At 33.9% G+C, this 16,235-nt stretch overlaps 1 protein-coding gene across 2 annotated transcripts in view; it reads left to right on the top strand.

Moving 5' to 3' along the window:
* The window catches only part of Galphao (G protein alpha o subunit), a 307,748-nt gene that overhangs the window by 58,447 nt on the left and 233,066 nt on the right, over window positions 1–16,235 (top strand). For both annotated transcript variants that reach the window (XM_085943830.1, XM_085943828.1), the window contains exon 2: window positions 13,171–13,213. In XM_085943830.1, coding sequence (XP_085799956.1) covers window positions 13,171–13,213 — 43 coding nt within the window. The remainder of the gene's footprint in view (window positions 1–13,170; window positions 13,214–16,235) is intronic.

The following is a 16,235-nucleotide window of genomic DNA, read 5'->3' as shown; positions in this document are numbered from 1 at the left end:
GCGCCGAGTGACGTATTCGATGTGAGTGGCGAGTTATAGATCTCCTTCCTATTTATACAAATGCAGTCCATATATGACAAGAGACATTGTCGCAATTAAACAAATCATAATAATATACTCTATTGATCTAAGTTATGATTGCGGAAATGCTGACAATTGCTTCCGCTACATTCTTTTGTATTGATAACAAAACATACATATTAAAGTGGGTCACTCTTGTAATGCTGAGTGATATGATTACTACAAGTTGGATCTTTAAAGTTCACTAGTCCAGATACATAAAAACCGGAAAAGCTATACAATACGGTTGATGATATTAAAAATAAATTTAGCAATATTATTGAGAATAATATATTAGAATTTGTAACATATACCTTTACTTATTTAGCTGGCACTACATACCATTCAGGGCAATTGCCGACTGCACAACCGTCCTACAGGATTCTATATCTATCCTCTATGCGTCCTTCTTTACGTTATCCATCCATCTCTTCCGTGGGCGACTCAGAAGTCAAGTGTCTATAGAGTTCCTTCATAAACTATATAGAAAATAATATTATATAATATATTATCATTCAGAAAAAAACTTCCCGTGGTCCGTGAGTGGTTAACCACTGATTTTGTTTATATATTATAGTATATTAACGTGTAGGTATGCAATTTTCTCATTAATTTATTGCATTCAAAATGCGCTCATACGAGTAGCAATGCACGATTTGCATTTACCCTGTCGAGTTAATTGTGTAAATATTTGTTTAGACGTGTTCCAATTTGATCTGATCACGGTTTTGAGTTAATGCTATGGTGTCAACCTAATTCGTGTGCATTAGCGCTTTAAATCACAATTATGCAAGCAATGAGCTCATTTACATACTTATTTATTTCCATTATATCATTTACATTTTGCGGTATTTACATGTTTATTGTTTTGATTCAACATCAATCAGCATTATTCTGGCTAGATTGATGTCATTGACTCAAGACAGAAAATGTATTTCAATGTTAATATTTTTTTATAATGGTGAACGTAATAAATTCTAGACGATAACACCAGGACATGAGACATAGTTTAAATATATATAATCGTGTGATAAAAAAATGATAAATTGTATAAGTAAGTATACTTACGTCCGAGGACAGAAAATATAGACAATTTTAATAGTTATATTATTTATTACTTAATAGACATAATTAAAAAAAAAATAGAGACATACTATTATTACGTGGGGGCAACAACACCAGGCCATGTCAGCAAATGCTCCATGATTATAACAACGTGATAATCATCGAATTGCTTGAGTGTCGCATATTACTTCATCTACAATCGGCACAATCTGCAAGTGTGACATACGTCGGTGAGGGTCGACAACCCCAAGCTTTGTCAGCAAAACGCCGCGAGGTGGCAGAAATGCGGCAGTCAGTATATTATCCAATTATTGTGACCTATATTAATAATAGCTTGCCGCAATTTATCGAATATCTATTTCAATAAATAGTGAGCCACAGTTGATGGGGTACGGCAGTTTACCAACACGCCTCGGACTGGGCAGACCTCTCCAAAAACATATCCTTGTATTTATTTATCAGTAAATAAACTCTCACTTCGATCCACTCAACAACCTCCGGAGTCCGGACCATTCATCTCCAATATCATCACTGCCAAATGTATTATGTTACTAACATTTTTACAGGATGGCGTCTGGTGTTAACCAAATTTATTAATGAGGTCAATGCACTTCCGAAAAATCGTAACATTTTTGAATCCTGTGTATATCCAGTATTGAAAAAAAAAACAACTTTTTAAAGTACTTATTTATAAAACAACGTCAATCTAAAATTACCACCGCGCATGTGGAATACACATTTTATTAAGTAATTTGGTTGACCACGGCTATTTCTCTAATAACATAATTGAATGAAAGGTTAGTTCTGCATCTTAGGATAACGGATAACTGATGATCCTGATTTCTTAGATTATCCAAAATGTTTACCAGCCAGTCGACTCTTTTTGACGCCATCGTATCGCTAGTGCACAGCGCTAACCTGTACGCTATATTGAGGGCGATTAATTATATACACAGGTGAGCTAAGTGGTATGATGACAGTTATGCGAAATCTAAGTTCATTGAAAAGAGCATTGGCTAAAAAATAAATTTGCTTTTACTGGGTAGTATATTTTTTATATTAACAATTGTGTTGAAAGGCGGTACTGATTCAAACAGTTTAGAAATCGCTGTCATAATACACCTGCGCGGTTAGCTTCCAGGTAAATCTAATTGAAATCTCGTTTGATTAATCGCTGTTTCAGATGAAGATATCTCTACGTATAAAAAGTGACAGTTCGCGGAAGTTAGCGGTTCAACTGTGAACGGATTGACCAAGAAAAACTGGTCCAATTTGCGGGAACATCGTTCTGGTCTAGATTGATTGAGTGCCTCCGTTATTGCTAGCGCAGTCTGTAGCCACCTTCGTATAATATGAAAGCTTTTGGAAGGTATACATAATTGCAATTAGTTGCGATGAAGGAAATATGGACTGTCTTTACACGCTGAATTTTCGTCAGTAATTCTGAGGAAAAAGTTCGTCACAATTATTTTCTTTGTTTTTCTATATAGATAAGTCAAGTAATAGAATTTTAACCTACCACCCTTTTCTTCGGATACCGAGATTTCTCTATAAGTCAGTGATTTTCAAACTCTTTCCCTTTCTTAGCGGCGCTGTAAAAAAAGCATTAATTAGTTAGATGAGTTTCTCAAAACTTGGAATTCAACATTAGATACATCTATCCAGTGACATAACTAGGCAAAGTGCTATAAATTATAATAATATACAGTTACTCAAAGTCATTACATACCTTCATTGAATTATTTCGCGATTTTAAACGGATACGGATACACGCAAAGTTCTAAAAATATCTGATATATACCCACATCCAAAAATATACTTATACAACCAGTTTGAGCAGCAATGTATAACCTCCCTAATCATACGGGACATCACTGCATCGACCCCTATTTCACTTCTTCACTAGGTATTTTCTCGTTGAAAGTATTTTAGCGAGCATTGGAGATGATGGAATCTATCATTGTGACTGTGCATCAGCGTATTGTATGAAGATTGTTAGGATTTATTTATTTTTACCAGCATGCAGCGTTCCTGGGGATTGTTCGGAACACACACTTTTAGAACCACTACCCTAAGTGGAGCATATTAACGAACGTGTAAGTATTTTTTAACAGTTTGTCGAGCCTGTTGCTTTGACGATTTGTTCAGGTGGATTATAAATTAAGACGATATTGTATTGTTGTGTTCTGATTTATTAATACATATAAATGTATTTTTATGACACTACCCTATTTATTAGATACTTTTCCACCATCGCTGTATTTCTGTTAATTATAATTATAATATGTAGCAGGAGTGTACATAATTGTTTGTTCTCTCACATTTAGATACATTTGGTCATGCCAATTAAAAGGCAAGTTCAACCTAATCTCGTCGGATACCGAATGCTTTATCTTATATTATTGAACTACTGCGAGAGGCAGCAATTATCAGAAGCTAACATCGAGAGTAGCCCGTTTTTTTGGATGTCGCTTTATTTTTTAATGCATACCGATATTCAGTTATGTCTCAATTTTCCAGTAGAATGAAAAGCACTATCTGTGCAATCTTTGCATAACAGCATAATGTTCTCAGTTCGTATCGATTAACTGCGCGGTTACTGATTGGCTGAGATAAAACAGCATCGTTCGCCACTATTGGCACCGGGCCAGGAGGACATAATTTATCAGTTCTATCCTATGTGATACCCAACAAAAAGAAATAAAGTCTTCAGGAAGGAAACTACTTTGTCGTATTGATAAAAGTCGAACGGTGACTGCATTGTGTATTGATACGAATAATCGCTACTTGCATTATATTTATATTGCAGTTTATTTTTACTTAATGGCAGTATTAAGACTATGCTTCAGTTGAGGCATGGTCTAAAAAGATCGTGACTAGGCGATGCGCGGATTGTGCAAATGACGCGAGCCGAACGAAATATAATTTGTCATAAAAATTCAACACGCGTCCATTTAATGTTATGTTATTGTTATATTAGTAATAATAATTGTATATTCATTGACATGTTTTCTTTTTCAAGTAAACGGGTAACGTTTTTCAGTCATCTTTACACGATTTAAGAATATATACATCCGACGCCATCACAAAACAAATTGACGTGCTTACACCTCGACTGTCGGTCTCCGATTGGCGACGAGTGAAAAATTTCGTCCCACCTACTGTTGAAAATTATTTGCCGTTTCACTTATGTATGCTCTTAATCATTTGGTATCATCAGCATTATCTGTTGGGGTCGATCCACTGCTGAATGAAGGCTTCCCCTATCTTCTTTCACTCTTATCGGTCTTGAATTCTCGGCTGCCATGTTCATCCGCCGAACTTAATTAGATATATTTTTTTGGTATAATTTGGTCTATTAGCGTATAGCTACTTGTCTTCGGTCAGAGGTATAATGGAATCATTTTACAGTGGCACCATTCGTATGGTAAAAGCGATTTGAAGTTATTTACTACGGGTTTTTACAAACACTTTAAATATTCAAATTTACACCTGATTCTTTCCTTAGGTATAAGGTTGTTACCTTATATTGTATTAAATTGTCTTGTTTAGAAAATTCTCGTAGGTAGGTATATAAATTATTTTGACGAGTTAAGGTAAACCTGGTAAACGTTAAATATTCGCTTATTATCGAGTCTTCGTCACTGTTTTGGTGGATCGGATAGCCGCGCTAATTCTGAAAATATTATTATATATATGTTACGCCGAATGTGCGAAATTGACTATTACATGAAATGGGCAAAATTTTGGCTAATTCATGTAATAGTCAAGCCCGTTGCCTTATTCATGAATTAGGTAAATTATCTGCCGAGTGCGTGAATTCGCCAGGGTATGGAATTCTTAACCTGTCAACATGCCAGTAGAAAAAGTAAATTTAATACGGATGGTTTTATTAGTTATAATTGGACATAATATAATATTATTATTATCAGGTTAGGTTAGGTTTTGTAATTATGAATTCAACTGAATGTCTATTTTGAGGTTAGCTAACAAGTGTCAACAAACTATCAAATCATACTATCACAAACAAACAATCGACCATTGCACGATTGATACCCAAACACGAATCAAATCGCGAAAATACCCTTTAATATAATTCTTCCGTTATCATATTATAGTTCTAGATTTTTTTTGGGCATAGTAAATGGATATGAACGTCATTGTAGTTATTTATTGGTATATTTTTATATAATCAATGACATTTGACACATTTGGTTAGTTTGATTAGTTGCGAAAAACACCACCGGAGTGCTACTATCTAATTTGCCCAATGCATGAACTAGGCAGAAAAATTACTGCCGAATTCACGCACTCGGCAGATATTTTGTCTAATTCATGAAGACTTGCATTTTTCATGATTTAGCCAAAATTTTGCCCATTTCATGTAATAGTCAATTTCGCACATTCGGCGTAACATATTATGTATTAAAAATAAATAACACATTTATTATGATTAATGTTATGATACAGTACATAACATCTACAGCTTTATTCAAACCATTTTGCGAGTGTTCCTAAAAATGGCTGTATCCGCGATAAGAATAATGATATCTGTGGGTCTATTCTATACTTATCGACTGCTAAAGTAATACAGTGTTAAATACGACGGCTAACTAGGGTATGGTTGTATCAAAGTATTTGCACTTATTGTAACAGTTACAATAAGTTAGTTGTAATTGTTGCAATATCTGCTATATTTTTACAGCACCTACCTTGCATTTTTCATGATTTACGCAAAATTTTGCCCATTTCATGTAATAGTCAATTTCGCACATTCGGCGTAACATATACACACGTGACACGTCGTCAGATTACTTTCGTGTTTTCTTGTGAGAAATTTCTAAATTAATATTACTTTATACTTATCATAATATAAACCCGGCGTGATAATCGTAAAGTGCAATTAATTTCCCGGGCAACGTTCCAATACACTTGGTTCAATTCCACATGTAACATTTATCTTTACTAAACGAAATTGGGAAGTTTTAAAACTACAGTTTGGTATCTACTCTATTTTCACTTATATTTTTAGCGTGCATACACAAATGGTGATCGCTACTAATAATAACAGACCTGCAGCGAAGGGTGGAGGTAGGCTCTTAAGACCCGCCATAAATAGTGCACAATAAGCTTTGTTAGTCATGCGTATTTGTTTTTATTGAACTAAGACTACAGCTTACGTAATATGTTGTTGGTTAGTTTTTAAAAATCAATTGAACCCTGCCTAAACTAATTCATAATAGTTTTGGTATACTTTGGGCGATACGACAAACTTGTGCACACTTATTTGTTTTCGTTGGATTAAGAATACATATTATTACACATATTATTAGTTCATTTTTTAAATTCATTAAACCCTGCCTAACCAAATTATAATATATTGAAATATAAAATATTCAAAGTTATGTATGATTGAATTGCATAATTTTAGATTATGTTATAGATAGACGAGTACTTTTGACCATTATCTATTATGGCTTGGTTTTGTAGGGTTTAATTGAATTTTTAAAACTAACCAACGTCATCTGTAAACTGTAGTCTAATTTCAATGAAAACAAATGCGTATGCTCAGATTACAGAATAATGCATATGACTGACAAAGTTTGGTGTGCACTATTTATAGCGCATCTTAACAGCCTACCTCCACCCTTCGCCACTGATACCTCTGATTCCTCTGCTTCATAATTATGTCCAAGAAACTGCAGAATTCGTTTCAGACATTGTCGAAAGCCGTTGCTGGATGATTGACCGTTTAATCCTGTATTCTGTCAAAGAAATCTGAAGCATTCGACGGTAACACCACATTTCGAAGGTATCAGTTGCGCTCCCTTGCCCTCAGGGTTTAAAAATATGCAATATGAAACAATGTTTGCACGCCTCATTTACGTGGCAATTAAAATTCCTCGATGTTTCCATATAGTGGTAAGACGTGTCATCGTATTTTTCGAAATCTTTGTGTAACTTTTTATCTCTGCTAAATACAATTTTAATGTTCTATCCCTGATATACGAACTCGTCCATTGTTTCTAAATTTTGGAGTATACTGGCTGCTGGTAGAAAGCGAGCCCGATCCATAGATAACCATAATAAATGAGATATCTAATATATTTTTCATTATGGTTTTAAGAAAATCAATCACGTACACGTCCATAATTATTCTTTAGTACCCTCCCTTTGTCATATAAACTAAGAGACAATATGCGAGCTCGATTCCCATTCGGTCCAACTTTTTTATATTTTTTTTTTAAATCTGAAGGTTTTTGGGGTGAGGTTTTTCAAAATGATGTATTTTCATTCACTTAAATGTTATCAAGGTCAATATAATCGTAACCTTTAATTAATAAAATTTTGTTAAATCAAAATGGGATTAATTTTAATAGTATTTTAGAATTAAAACATATCACCTTGAATACTCGAATAGCTACGAAAAATATTTATATTTAAAATAAAATAAATATTACCTTTATCGACATTGAAATTGTTGACATGTAGGTAAGTGTGCTTTTCGTTAGCTGTGTTTATTTACGTAAAAAATATACCAGGCACGTGTGGCAGATTTCTTATCTGTTTTTACGTTTCCATTTCTTTTGGCCAAAAATAATACTTGCAACTCTTTTGAACGTCATCATTTCTTGTACTATTTGTGAAGGTATGCTCTTCACATCGTCTCTTCGTTCTGGGACAGGTACGTGCATGGCCCCCAAGAGGGGCCTGTCACTATTTCTACTAAGTGAGATAAAGACACATCACAAATTTTCTCGAATAGCAAAAAAGTCGCCTGCGGCGCTATATTCTTTTAGAAGTATTCAAATTTTAACATGTGGTTGTGCAATGCAATTTGATGTGATAGTATGATGATTGACATAAGTACTTAAATGATAATTCATGTTTTTTTTATTGTATTTCCTAAATAATAATAATTACAAGATAAAAAGAACTTTTTATATACCACGTTTTTAAATTTTCTGTTGAATCATATAAACTTGACAATTCTACGTATTAATAAATACTTTTTTTTGTTCTTGATAGAAATACTGAATAAATATAAAATACTGAAATGTCATTTTGACATTTCATATTGATTTCCATAGTAACGCACATATATATTAATAATTTAGTTGCTAGGACAGGACACAAGAAAAAATGTGTACTGGACAAACAAGAATACGAGTTAATAATAACGTGGGAAAAATGGTTATTTATTCAATACTCAATAACTATGTGGATGTACCTTTTTATAAATACAAAAAATCACTAATAGTAATTCCCTCAATTTTACCTCGCGAAATCATTGGGTTCCACAGAATACCATTTGGGAAGCATCAAGCTGCCCTTAACCTTAGCGATAGGTAGGGGGGGGCGCGCCAACGACTGTGGCATTGGAGAGTTTGATTTTCTGCCTTCCATTGCTTCTCGTTGGAGAGTAAGATTAACTGCCTATGTTTGAAAATAATTATAAATGAAGAACATGTACCTACATTCTAGTTTCCCAAGTTTAAAAAAATGATAACGTGTTTTCTTATTGTCTGCTCACTCCTCAACGCCCCTTACTGAACTTGAGGTTGAGGACAGAAACCTTCCCCATAGATACGACCACAGGGGGTAGTAGAAATTTTTTTGAAACCGTATTGTACATGAATCAGATAATTATTCATAATTTGTAATTGTTTTGTTAAATAGTGACGATTTTACTTTGGCGTCTCTTTTCTATCACTGTGGTCTAGCTCTGCGTCCACTGTCGAGGTTCCTTGTTGGCGCAGTTGTAATATGACTCTATTGTGGTTACAATGCATTGTATTTGTTTTCAACTTGGAATCCTGCTACATTATTTTTATTGCTGTAATACGTGACACATATTATGTATCTAGTTCCTGTATGTACTGTCAGAACATCCTTGCATACAAGTTTTATATAAAACAGTGACTAACAGAAAAGCCTTCACAATTTTCTCAGAAGTAAATACGAGGTAAATACTCGTATGATATCGGAATCCTGGTACGTTACAACACCCTGGAGACCTGTTAATATCACATAATAATGGTGGGAGTAGGTATACAATCTTTCAAAAGTATAAAATCTATTTTGGTACATAAGTTTCCACCTATTCTATAAAGTACTGATGCCCTGATAAGCACATAAAACTGCTTATCAATGTATTATTAACACATACAAATCCAAAAATTACTCGTAGTGCAACGTGGCGTTTAAAGGTTCATGTTGGGTATGTACTGTGAAGAACGGAAAGAGCCCATCTGATGAAATGATAACGCCATGATGTATAAAACATTGGATGGAATATAGCAGGTTACAAACATTAATTAGCTGTTAATACTGTGATACAGTGTTCTTCAAACTGTAATTATGAATGAGTCAGTTATTTATTACACAGTTTCTAAAATCTTTGAATCAAACTAGACACCGTGATCATGTTTTCCGTTCTTTATTGATTCAGATACCGTGCAAAATGTCCGTGATAAGGGAAGAGCAGTATGCTGCATTGTGAGTTTGTTATCTACATAAGACAATCACCCAATATACCAATGTGCATCGATGCGTTCGTAAAATTATTATTGCCTGGTATTATTAAAATTAACTAATATTCTGGTGTCCCCCTGGGGGCTAATCACGGCGCAAACATTGAAAATCGCAGATTTTAATGATGAAAAATTACTTAAATTGTGTTAGTATATTTTTATATACCAGATACCTACACTATTTGTAAAGAATGCAATATAAATTCGATTTTCAATTTTAATTTATGTATTTATTTAAGAATACAAAACATTGTGGACATTACAAATCTAAATTCAAGACGTACACAACATGAGATTTACATTATAAGTCAAACATTACCCTCACAAGAGAGAAGAGAATATAGAAAAAAATATAATAACAATAATAATAATAACAAAAAAAATGAAATAAAATTAAAACATAATTAAGTACAATTTAATATAGAAAAATATAATTTTTGAAAATAAAAAAACAAAATTTTATACAGAAAAATGCAGTTTCAAAAACAAAATGCAAAGTACATCATTGAAAATATCTATGTCTTTAGGGAGCGCATTTACTAATCTTGCACCCCTCGCTAATGGTGCCTGATAATTGTTTTTGCGATCCGGGTTTCGCTTTTTGGCATTTTCATACACTATGCACACTCACCAGTAGCAAACTTACGACAAACACAGAATAATATATTTACTTACTATCCTAAATTATATTAAAAGCTTGTGAAATTCCTAAGTAAAGAATTTATACAGGCATTGGAAAATTTGAGTCCTTGGAAATATTATAGGTACTTACTGTTAAATTAATGTCCTAGAAGTGAATTTATTCGTTAGTATCGGAACTGATCATGTATAACCATTGGAAACTTCTTTATATTATGCAATGACAATAATTATTGGTTCTACTTATACGTTTATCCTGGATACAGCGGCAAACATATTTTGAAAATAGCCGATGTACTGGATTATTTGTTAGTTTGGGTTAGTTTAGGTTAGGTTACGTTGGGTTAGGTTAAGTTATCCTAACAAATAATCCAGTATATCGGTTATTTTCAAAATGTGTTTGCCGCTGTATCCAGGATAACCGGCTAGTACCCAATTATTGAATGAGAAAAAAAATCATTACGTTGCATTATCAGTATTATCACACGGAATAAAGTTCTCTTTATTTGAATGTCGTTGTACTACGATATCCTCATATCAATATGTTAATTTCACACCACACTACAGTGTCATGTGCAGCATTTAGAATTGGCCTATCGAGATGCAAATGGTATTGCAGTCTGCGCTCTTATCGGCCGGCGTTCCCGCCAATTATTATTCAAATGGCCCGCGCGGGACGCTCGCAATTACGAATTCTCCCGGGACTAATTTGCGCGGGATTTGATCTCAAAGACATTTGAATATTGCAACACTGCGGCTTCTGTCGCCATTTTGAACGCAGTATTCGACCAATGCAAAACAACCTACAGTCCAGTGGCGCACCCAGGCCAAGGGGCCCTGGCACCCCGCAAAAATGAAAATTATCAGAATGATTTTAAACATTGAAATTGAAAGCCAATAAATTATAACCTTTGGGCTTAGACAAATAAAAACACGGCATAAAAAGTGATTTGTAATAATTCTCCAGCACCCTTTTTAGAAAAAATTCTTAGATTTTAATTTCTAACACAAAAATTTCAAAACACTAATAAATGTCAGGTTTTTTTAGAAACCCAATCCCTAATGGAATTGTCAAAAAATTCTCGGTGTCCACCCGAATTCCGGAGTGGTGTAGGTCATGGCTGGGGAGGGCTGACAGGGCTCTAGCCTAGGGGGCCCGGGCTGTGGGGGGCCTGGCGTGTCGGGTTGACCAGATAAGTGAGATAAACACACATCATAAATTAGCTTTAACACTAAAAAAGTCGCCTGCGGCGCAATGTATTTTTTGATTATTATGTGTCGATAGTCGATAGCACCATTATTAAAGTAGATGTATTGAAAATCGCCAATAATTCACTGTATAAGTACCCTTAATTTGAACAAAAACACAATTTGGAAAACGTTAATGTAAAGTTTCACACTGCCTTTAATCTTAGCGGTAAGTAGGGGGCCCACCAAATATCCTAGCCTGAGGGCCCGTTTCAGGATGTGGGGACCATGGTATTATAGGTACACCGAGTGCAATATACAAATGACCGATAAACGAGAAATTAGGCTGTGAAGAAGAAAAAGAGCCTATGGGACTAATTTACATTCTCCTCCTTGGGCCTCCCCCAATATTAAATCCAGGGTGCGCCACTGCTACAGTCTACACCATAATAATAGTCGGTATAGGTATATGACTGAATATAATGTCATGAATATATGCAAGTATTAATTGTGGACCTATATTATGCTAATCAAACACCACAATAAATCCGTGTATACTGCAGTGGCGAAGGGTGCCTATTAGGTAAGCTCTAGTAGACATTTAATTTTCTGTATAAATTGTACTTATCTTTTATTATTATTATTATTATATACATATTCTCTTTTTCTCTCTTGTGACGGTAATATTGGTAATAATGTAAATCTCATGTTGTGAACGTCTTGAATTTAGATTTGTTATGTGCACAATATATTGTTTTCTTAAACTTAATAAATAAATAAATATTGTTGTTTGATTTAATAAAACGCATTTTTTTGTAATACTTATTCCACTTTAATTAATATATTTGAACCAGTTTCGTCCGCCTCAGGACATTTTCAACTCACGGACGAAACCGGTCCAAATTTATTTATTAAAGTGGAATAAGTACTTACAAAAAAAATTGCGTTTTATTAAATCAAACAACAATACAATGCAGTTCCACCATGAATAATTATTGACAGTTAACAAAATAAAAGAAAATAAATAAATAACTGAAAAAGTCCCAGGATAGTCATATTTACAGTGCCTACTTGAATCATCTTCTGTATTTTACTGGAAAAAAAACTACACTTAGATAGATATTAAAGAAAAGTAATACCCAACCGCGTTCGAACTCCGAACCCACGACATTAGTAGCGTATATTATGTATTATAGCTAATAAGTAACTAATTGTCTATCGCTTTGATAGTGTTATTTTTATCTATCAGTGAATGAATCGAACAGAAGCCAGTGTACCCAGTCTAGTACAAGTAATATAATACTAGACAAAATATCAGGTTGCAGTGCCACCTGTCAACATTCTTGGATGTGGTGATGTGTGAGCACTGCACTGTAAGCATCCGTCTATCTATTGTGATAGTATTTATATATCGTTTTCTCTCAAGACCCGATTAAGATTTCTTTACTTGCGTGCCAGTTTATTTTTCAAATTTAGAATTTGCGTTGACGTGTATGTTACCCTTTTTAATATGACGTCTTATCCTTGTATCGCTCTCTCATACAAATATGGATACATACTAGGTATGTATCTTATAAATATATTATATTGTAATTCTATCTAATGCATGCATATTATGTACCTTTGTTCTATGTAACGATTTCTTTTTTTATATGATTTTAATATTGTTGTTTGTTTGTTTCAGGTGCCGGAGAGTCTGGGAAGAGTACTATAGTTAAACAAATGAAGTGAGTACTTAGCAATAAGTATTTAATAAACTTATAATACCCGTCGCGGATTGTTTATTTATTATAAATTACTAAAATCATAACTTACATAGTAGGTATTCCGATATACGATATAGACAATACCGATATATTCGGCATTGAAAATTGAAAATGTATTAATTAACGTAAAGGTTTAACAGGACTGTATTTTTTGTCGGCTTACGCGATGTCTAGTTTACTTTTGATGTCCTTGGTAAACAGCAACGAGACGTGCATATTCGCAAAATACATTTGTATTATAGGTATTTGCACCCTTAATTTTAAATTTATTCTAATGTTTCGCCAGTCGATCGCGGGTTTTAGAAGTTGTCAGGTGTATTTTTAGATGTATGTATCTGAAATTGTGGTAAAATACCATTCGTTTGTATAATCATTATTAACCTCTTTATATTGGTAGATGTTTTTTTCACATATTTCACATTCAATAGGAAATACCGGCATTGGTATTTTCATTCGGTATTGCAGTATTCCTATAAGTAAATATTTATTCAATTCACATTCTTCGTCCTGCAATATTAAATAGATAGCGAATTGGTCGATATTTATACCCAGGAAAATATATGAATATTGAACGATATAATGAAAAGAAACCCGCCGTAATATCCTTTTGTGCTTGTATTTTTTTAAAGAACCGAGTCGAAACATAGCATCGTTCACCGCACGGCAGACAAGCGACGATAATCGTTCATTGTTCACGATCTCCCAAGAGAGGAGACGGAATAGCTACTCTTTATTGTTGCATCTCTGATAACTCGTGGCTAGAAGCAATGGAAACTGGATAAAATATTATATCGTTATAAATACTTATATAGACTAGACTATCAGAGTTTCCCAAACTGTGTGTAGCAGGATTTCATTTAATTTCCTTAATGAATCATGTGATACGTTTCGTACAGTTACATATTTTTCTACTCGTATGTAAGCAAAGTAAAAAAAAGTGCATCTATGTTCACTTCTAAATTATCTTTTGGAGGTAACTTTTAAACCTAGTTGCTACTCTGATGCACCTACAGTGCGACTTTTGTATGAAGTCTTCTACGTCACGACGGTCGTTTCTGGAACTAAAACCCGTCTCCCGCATTCACTTCCCCGCTACTACATTCCCCGCGCCATAATTATGCATGCGCATGGAGTTTATTAACATAAAAATCCCTAAAAACCTTTGTGAAAGCAGACGAATTGCATTATTTTGAATGTAGAAGTATTGTGAGGAACAGAAAATAAAACTTTTAATTCCTCTCAATAGTGCCAGAGATAGAGTATCTGCTATAAGTTAACATGCAAAGAGCATGTCATAAAAAACAGTATCAACGCGCAAAAACCACGTGACGTAACACCATCGGCGCATGCAGCGCTATGACGTAGAATCTTTGATATGAATTCGCACTGTAGATAGATAGATGGTGTCTGGAATACATTGCATTTACGTGAGAAAGCATATTTGTCGTCACATACTGCTGGAACAATAGGATATATCTAATATTCTAATCGCGCATTAGAGTAATGCATTTATATCTGTAAATATTTATTTTTCAAACAGCTTGCGGCGCCGCTACGTATTGGTAGTGTCTGGAAACTTGTACGTATGCAGTTCGCCGTATCACACTTCACCGTGAAATGTTGTATCGGAAATATTATGTCCGTATATTAAAGACCGTCCAACCTCTTTGGGTCGTACAGTACTAACATAAAATTCATGTCTAAATAAAACACGGTTCTTGTCGATTTACACGTCTTTACAGGAAGCCAGCAGCAAACAAATTTTGAAAATAGCCGATATACTGGATTATTTGTTAGGTTAGGTTAGGTATTGGTCCCAGGACGCCATGGCGCACACTCTGAATATCACTAACTGAAGATTATGATAATTATTATACAAATTTTATTAAATTAGTCCAGTAGTAGATATAACTGTGTGGTGTACTTATGCATACCTTACTGCGGTTTTCCTTTTCGTTAACACTCGACAGGTTATTGAAATATTTTTTTTTCTTTGAAACTAGTCCAATGCGGTAAGAAAATATATCTACCATCCCGCAAATTCAATTAAATTAAAATACGTGGTTATTTGATTTTTACTTTACAAGTACCTACTTACATATTAATATGAAATATAATATAAGTTAAATCAGGCCGATAACACACTGTATGAGTTTTTGAAGTTATTCTTCTTTAGGCGCGTTTGGAGAAACAGATCAGAGTGTATTTTTGGCGTGTGACATGTAAATAATAATATTTTTTTTCACACAAAAAACACACTCGATTGGATTCGAACCAACGATTGTTCGGTTATCAGCCGAACGCACAACACAGAATGATACTGCAATAGTGACGATAATACAGTATAATAATATTATAGTTTAGAATTGTTCCGTTGCTAGGAAACGAATTTATTGTTGTCGGCCATTTGCAATACCTTACGTAAACAAACTATTAAACGTCATAGTGGCAGTTGTTACTTTAAAAATAATAACAACGATAAATAATTATAAAATTTAGTAATATAAGTTAAAGTGTATAGAAATAAACCAACGGCGTTCCAATAAGCGGTACTTTTTCTTGAGTGTGTAATTTAACAAAATAATTAAGATATAGTCGAAAAATCTAGTTTATCACAAGTTTTGTTTTTGTTTTGTTACGCCAAAGAAGTATAACTTCTAACGCGCGTATATAAGTACACACACTGATTTTTTTTACATTTTTTAGTACTTAATATCTAGAATTTAAATTATTCTGCACCCGCTGTTGATTGGTTTGTTCGAATACAGCGTCTAACAAATTCATAATAAATGTTGATTCTAAACTTGTTTTTGGATCCAGAACATGGACCTAATGGATTAAGCAAGTGACTATCGTCCATTAGTATAAGGAACATAATGAAGATGAATATGAATAGATAAATAAGCAATTAAGGGTATTACACATAATATAAGGTCTTGAAGTTTAGATATGCAGGTCATCGCTGGACAATCTCATCGTCCAG

This window comes from Rhyacophila brunnea, unplaced genomic scaffold (genome assembly GCF_057557595.1).
Source record: "Rhyacophila brunnea isolate RB1 unplaced genomic scaffold, BYU_Rbru_1.0 scaffold_16, whole genome shotgun sequence".
Classification (NCBI taxonomy): domain Eukaryota; kingdom Metazoa; phylum Arthropoda; class Insecta; order Trichoptera; family Rhyacophilidae; genus Rhyacophila; species Rhyacophila brunnea.
The sequence above is the reverse complement of the archived record's forward strand: the minus strand, read 5'-3'. Positions and strand labels throughout refer to the sequence as shown.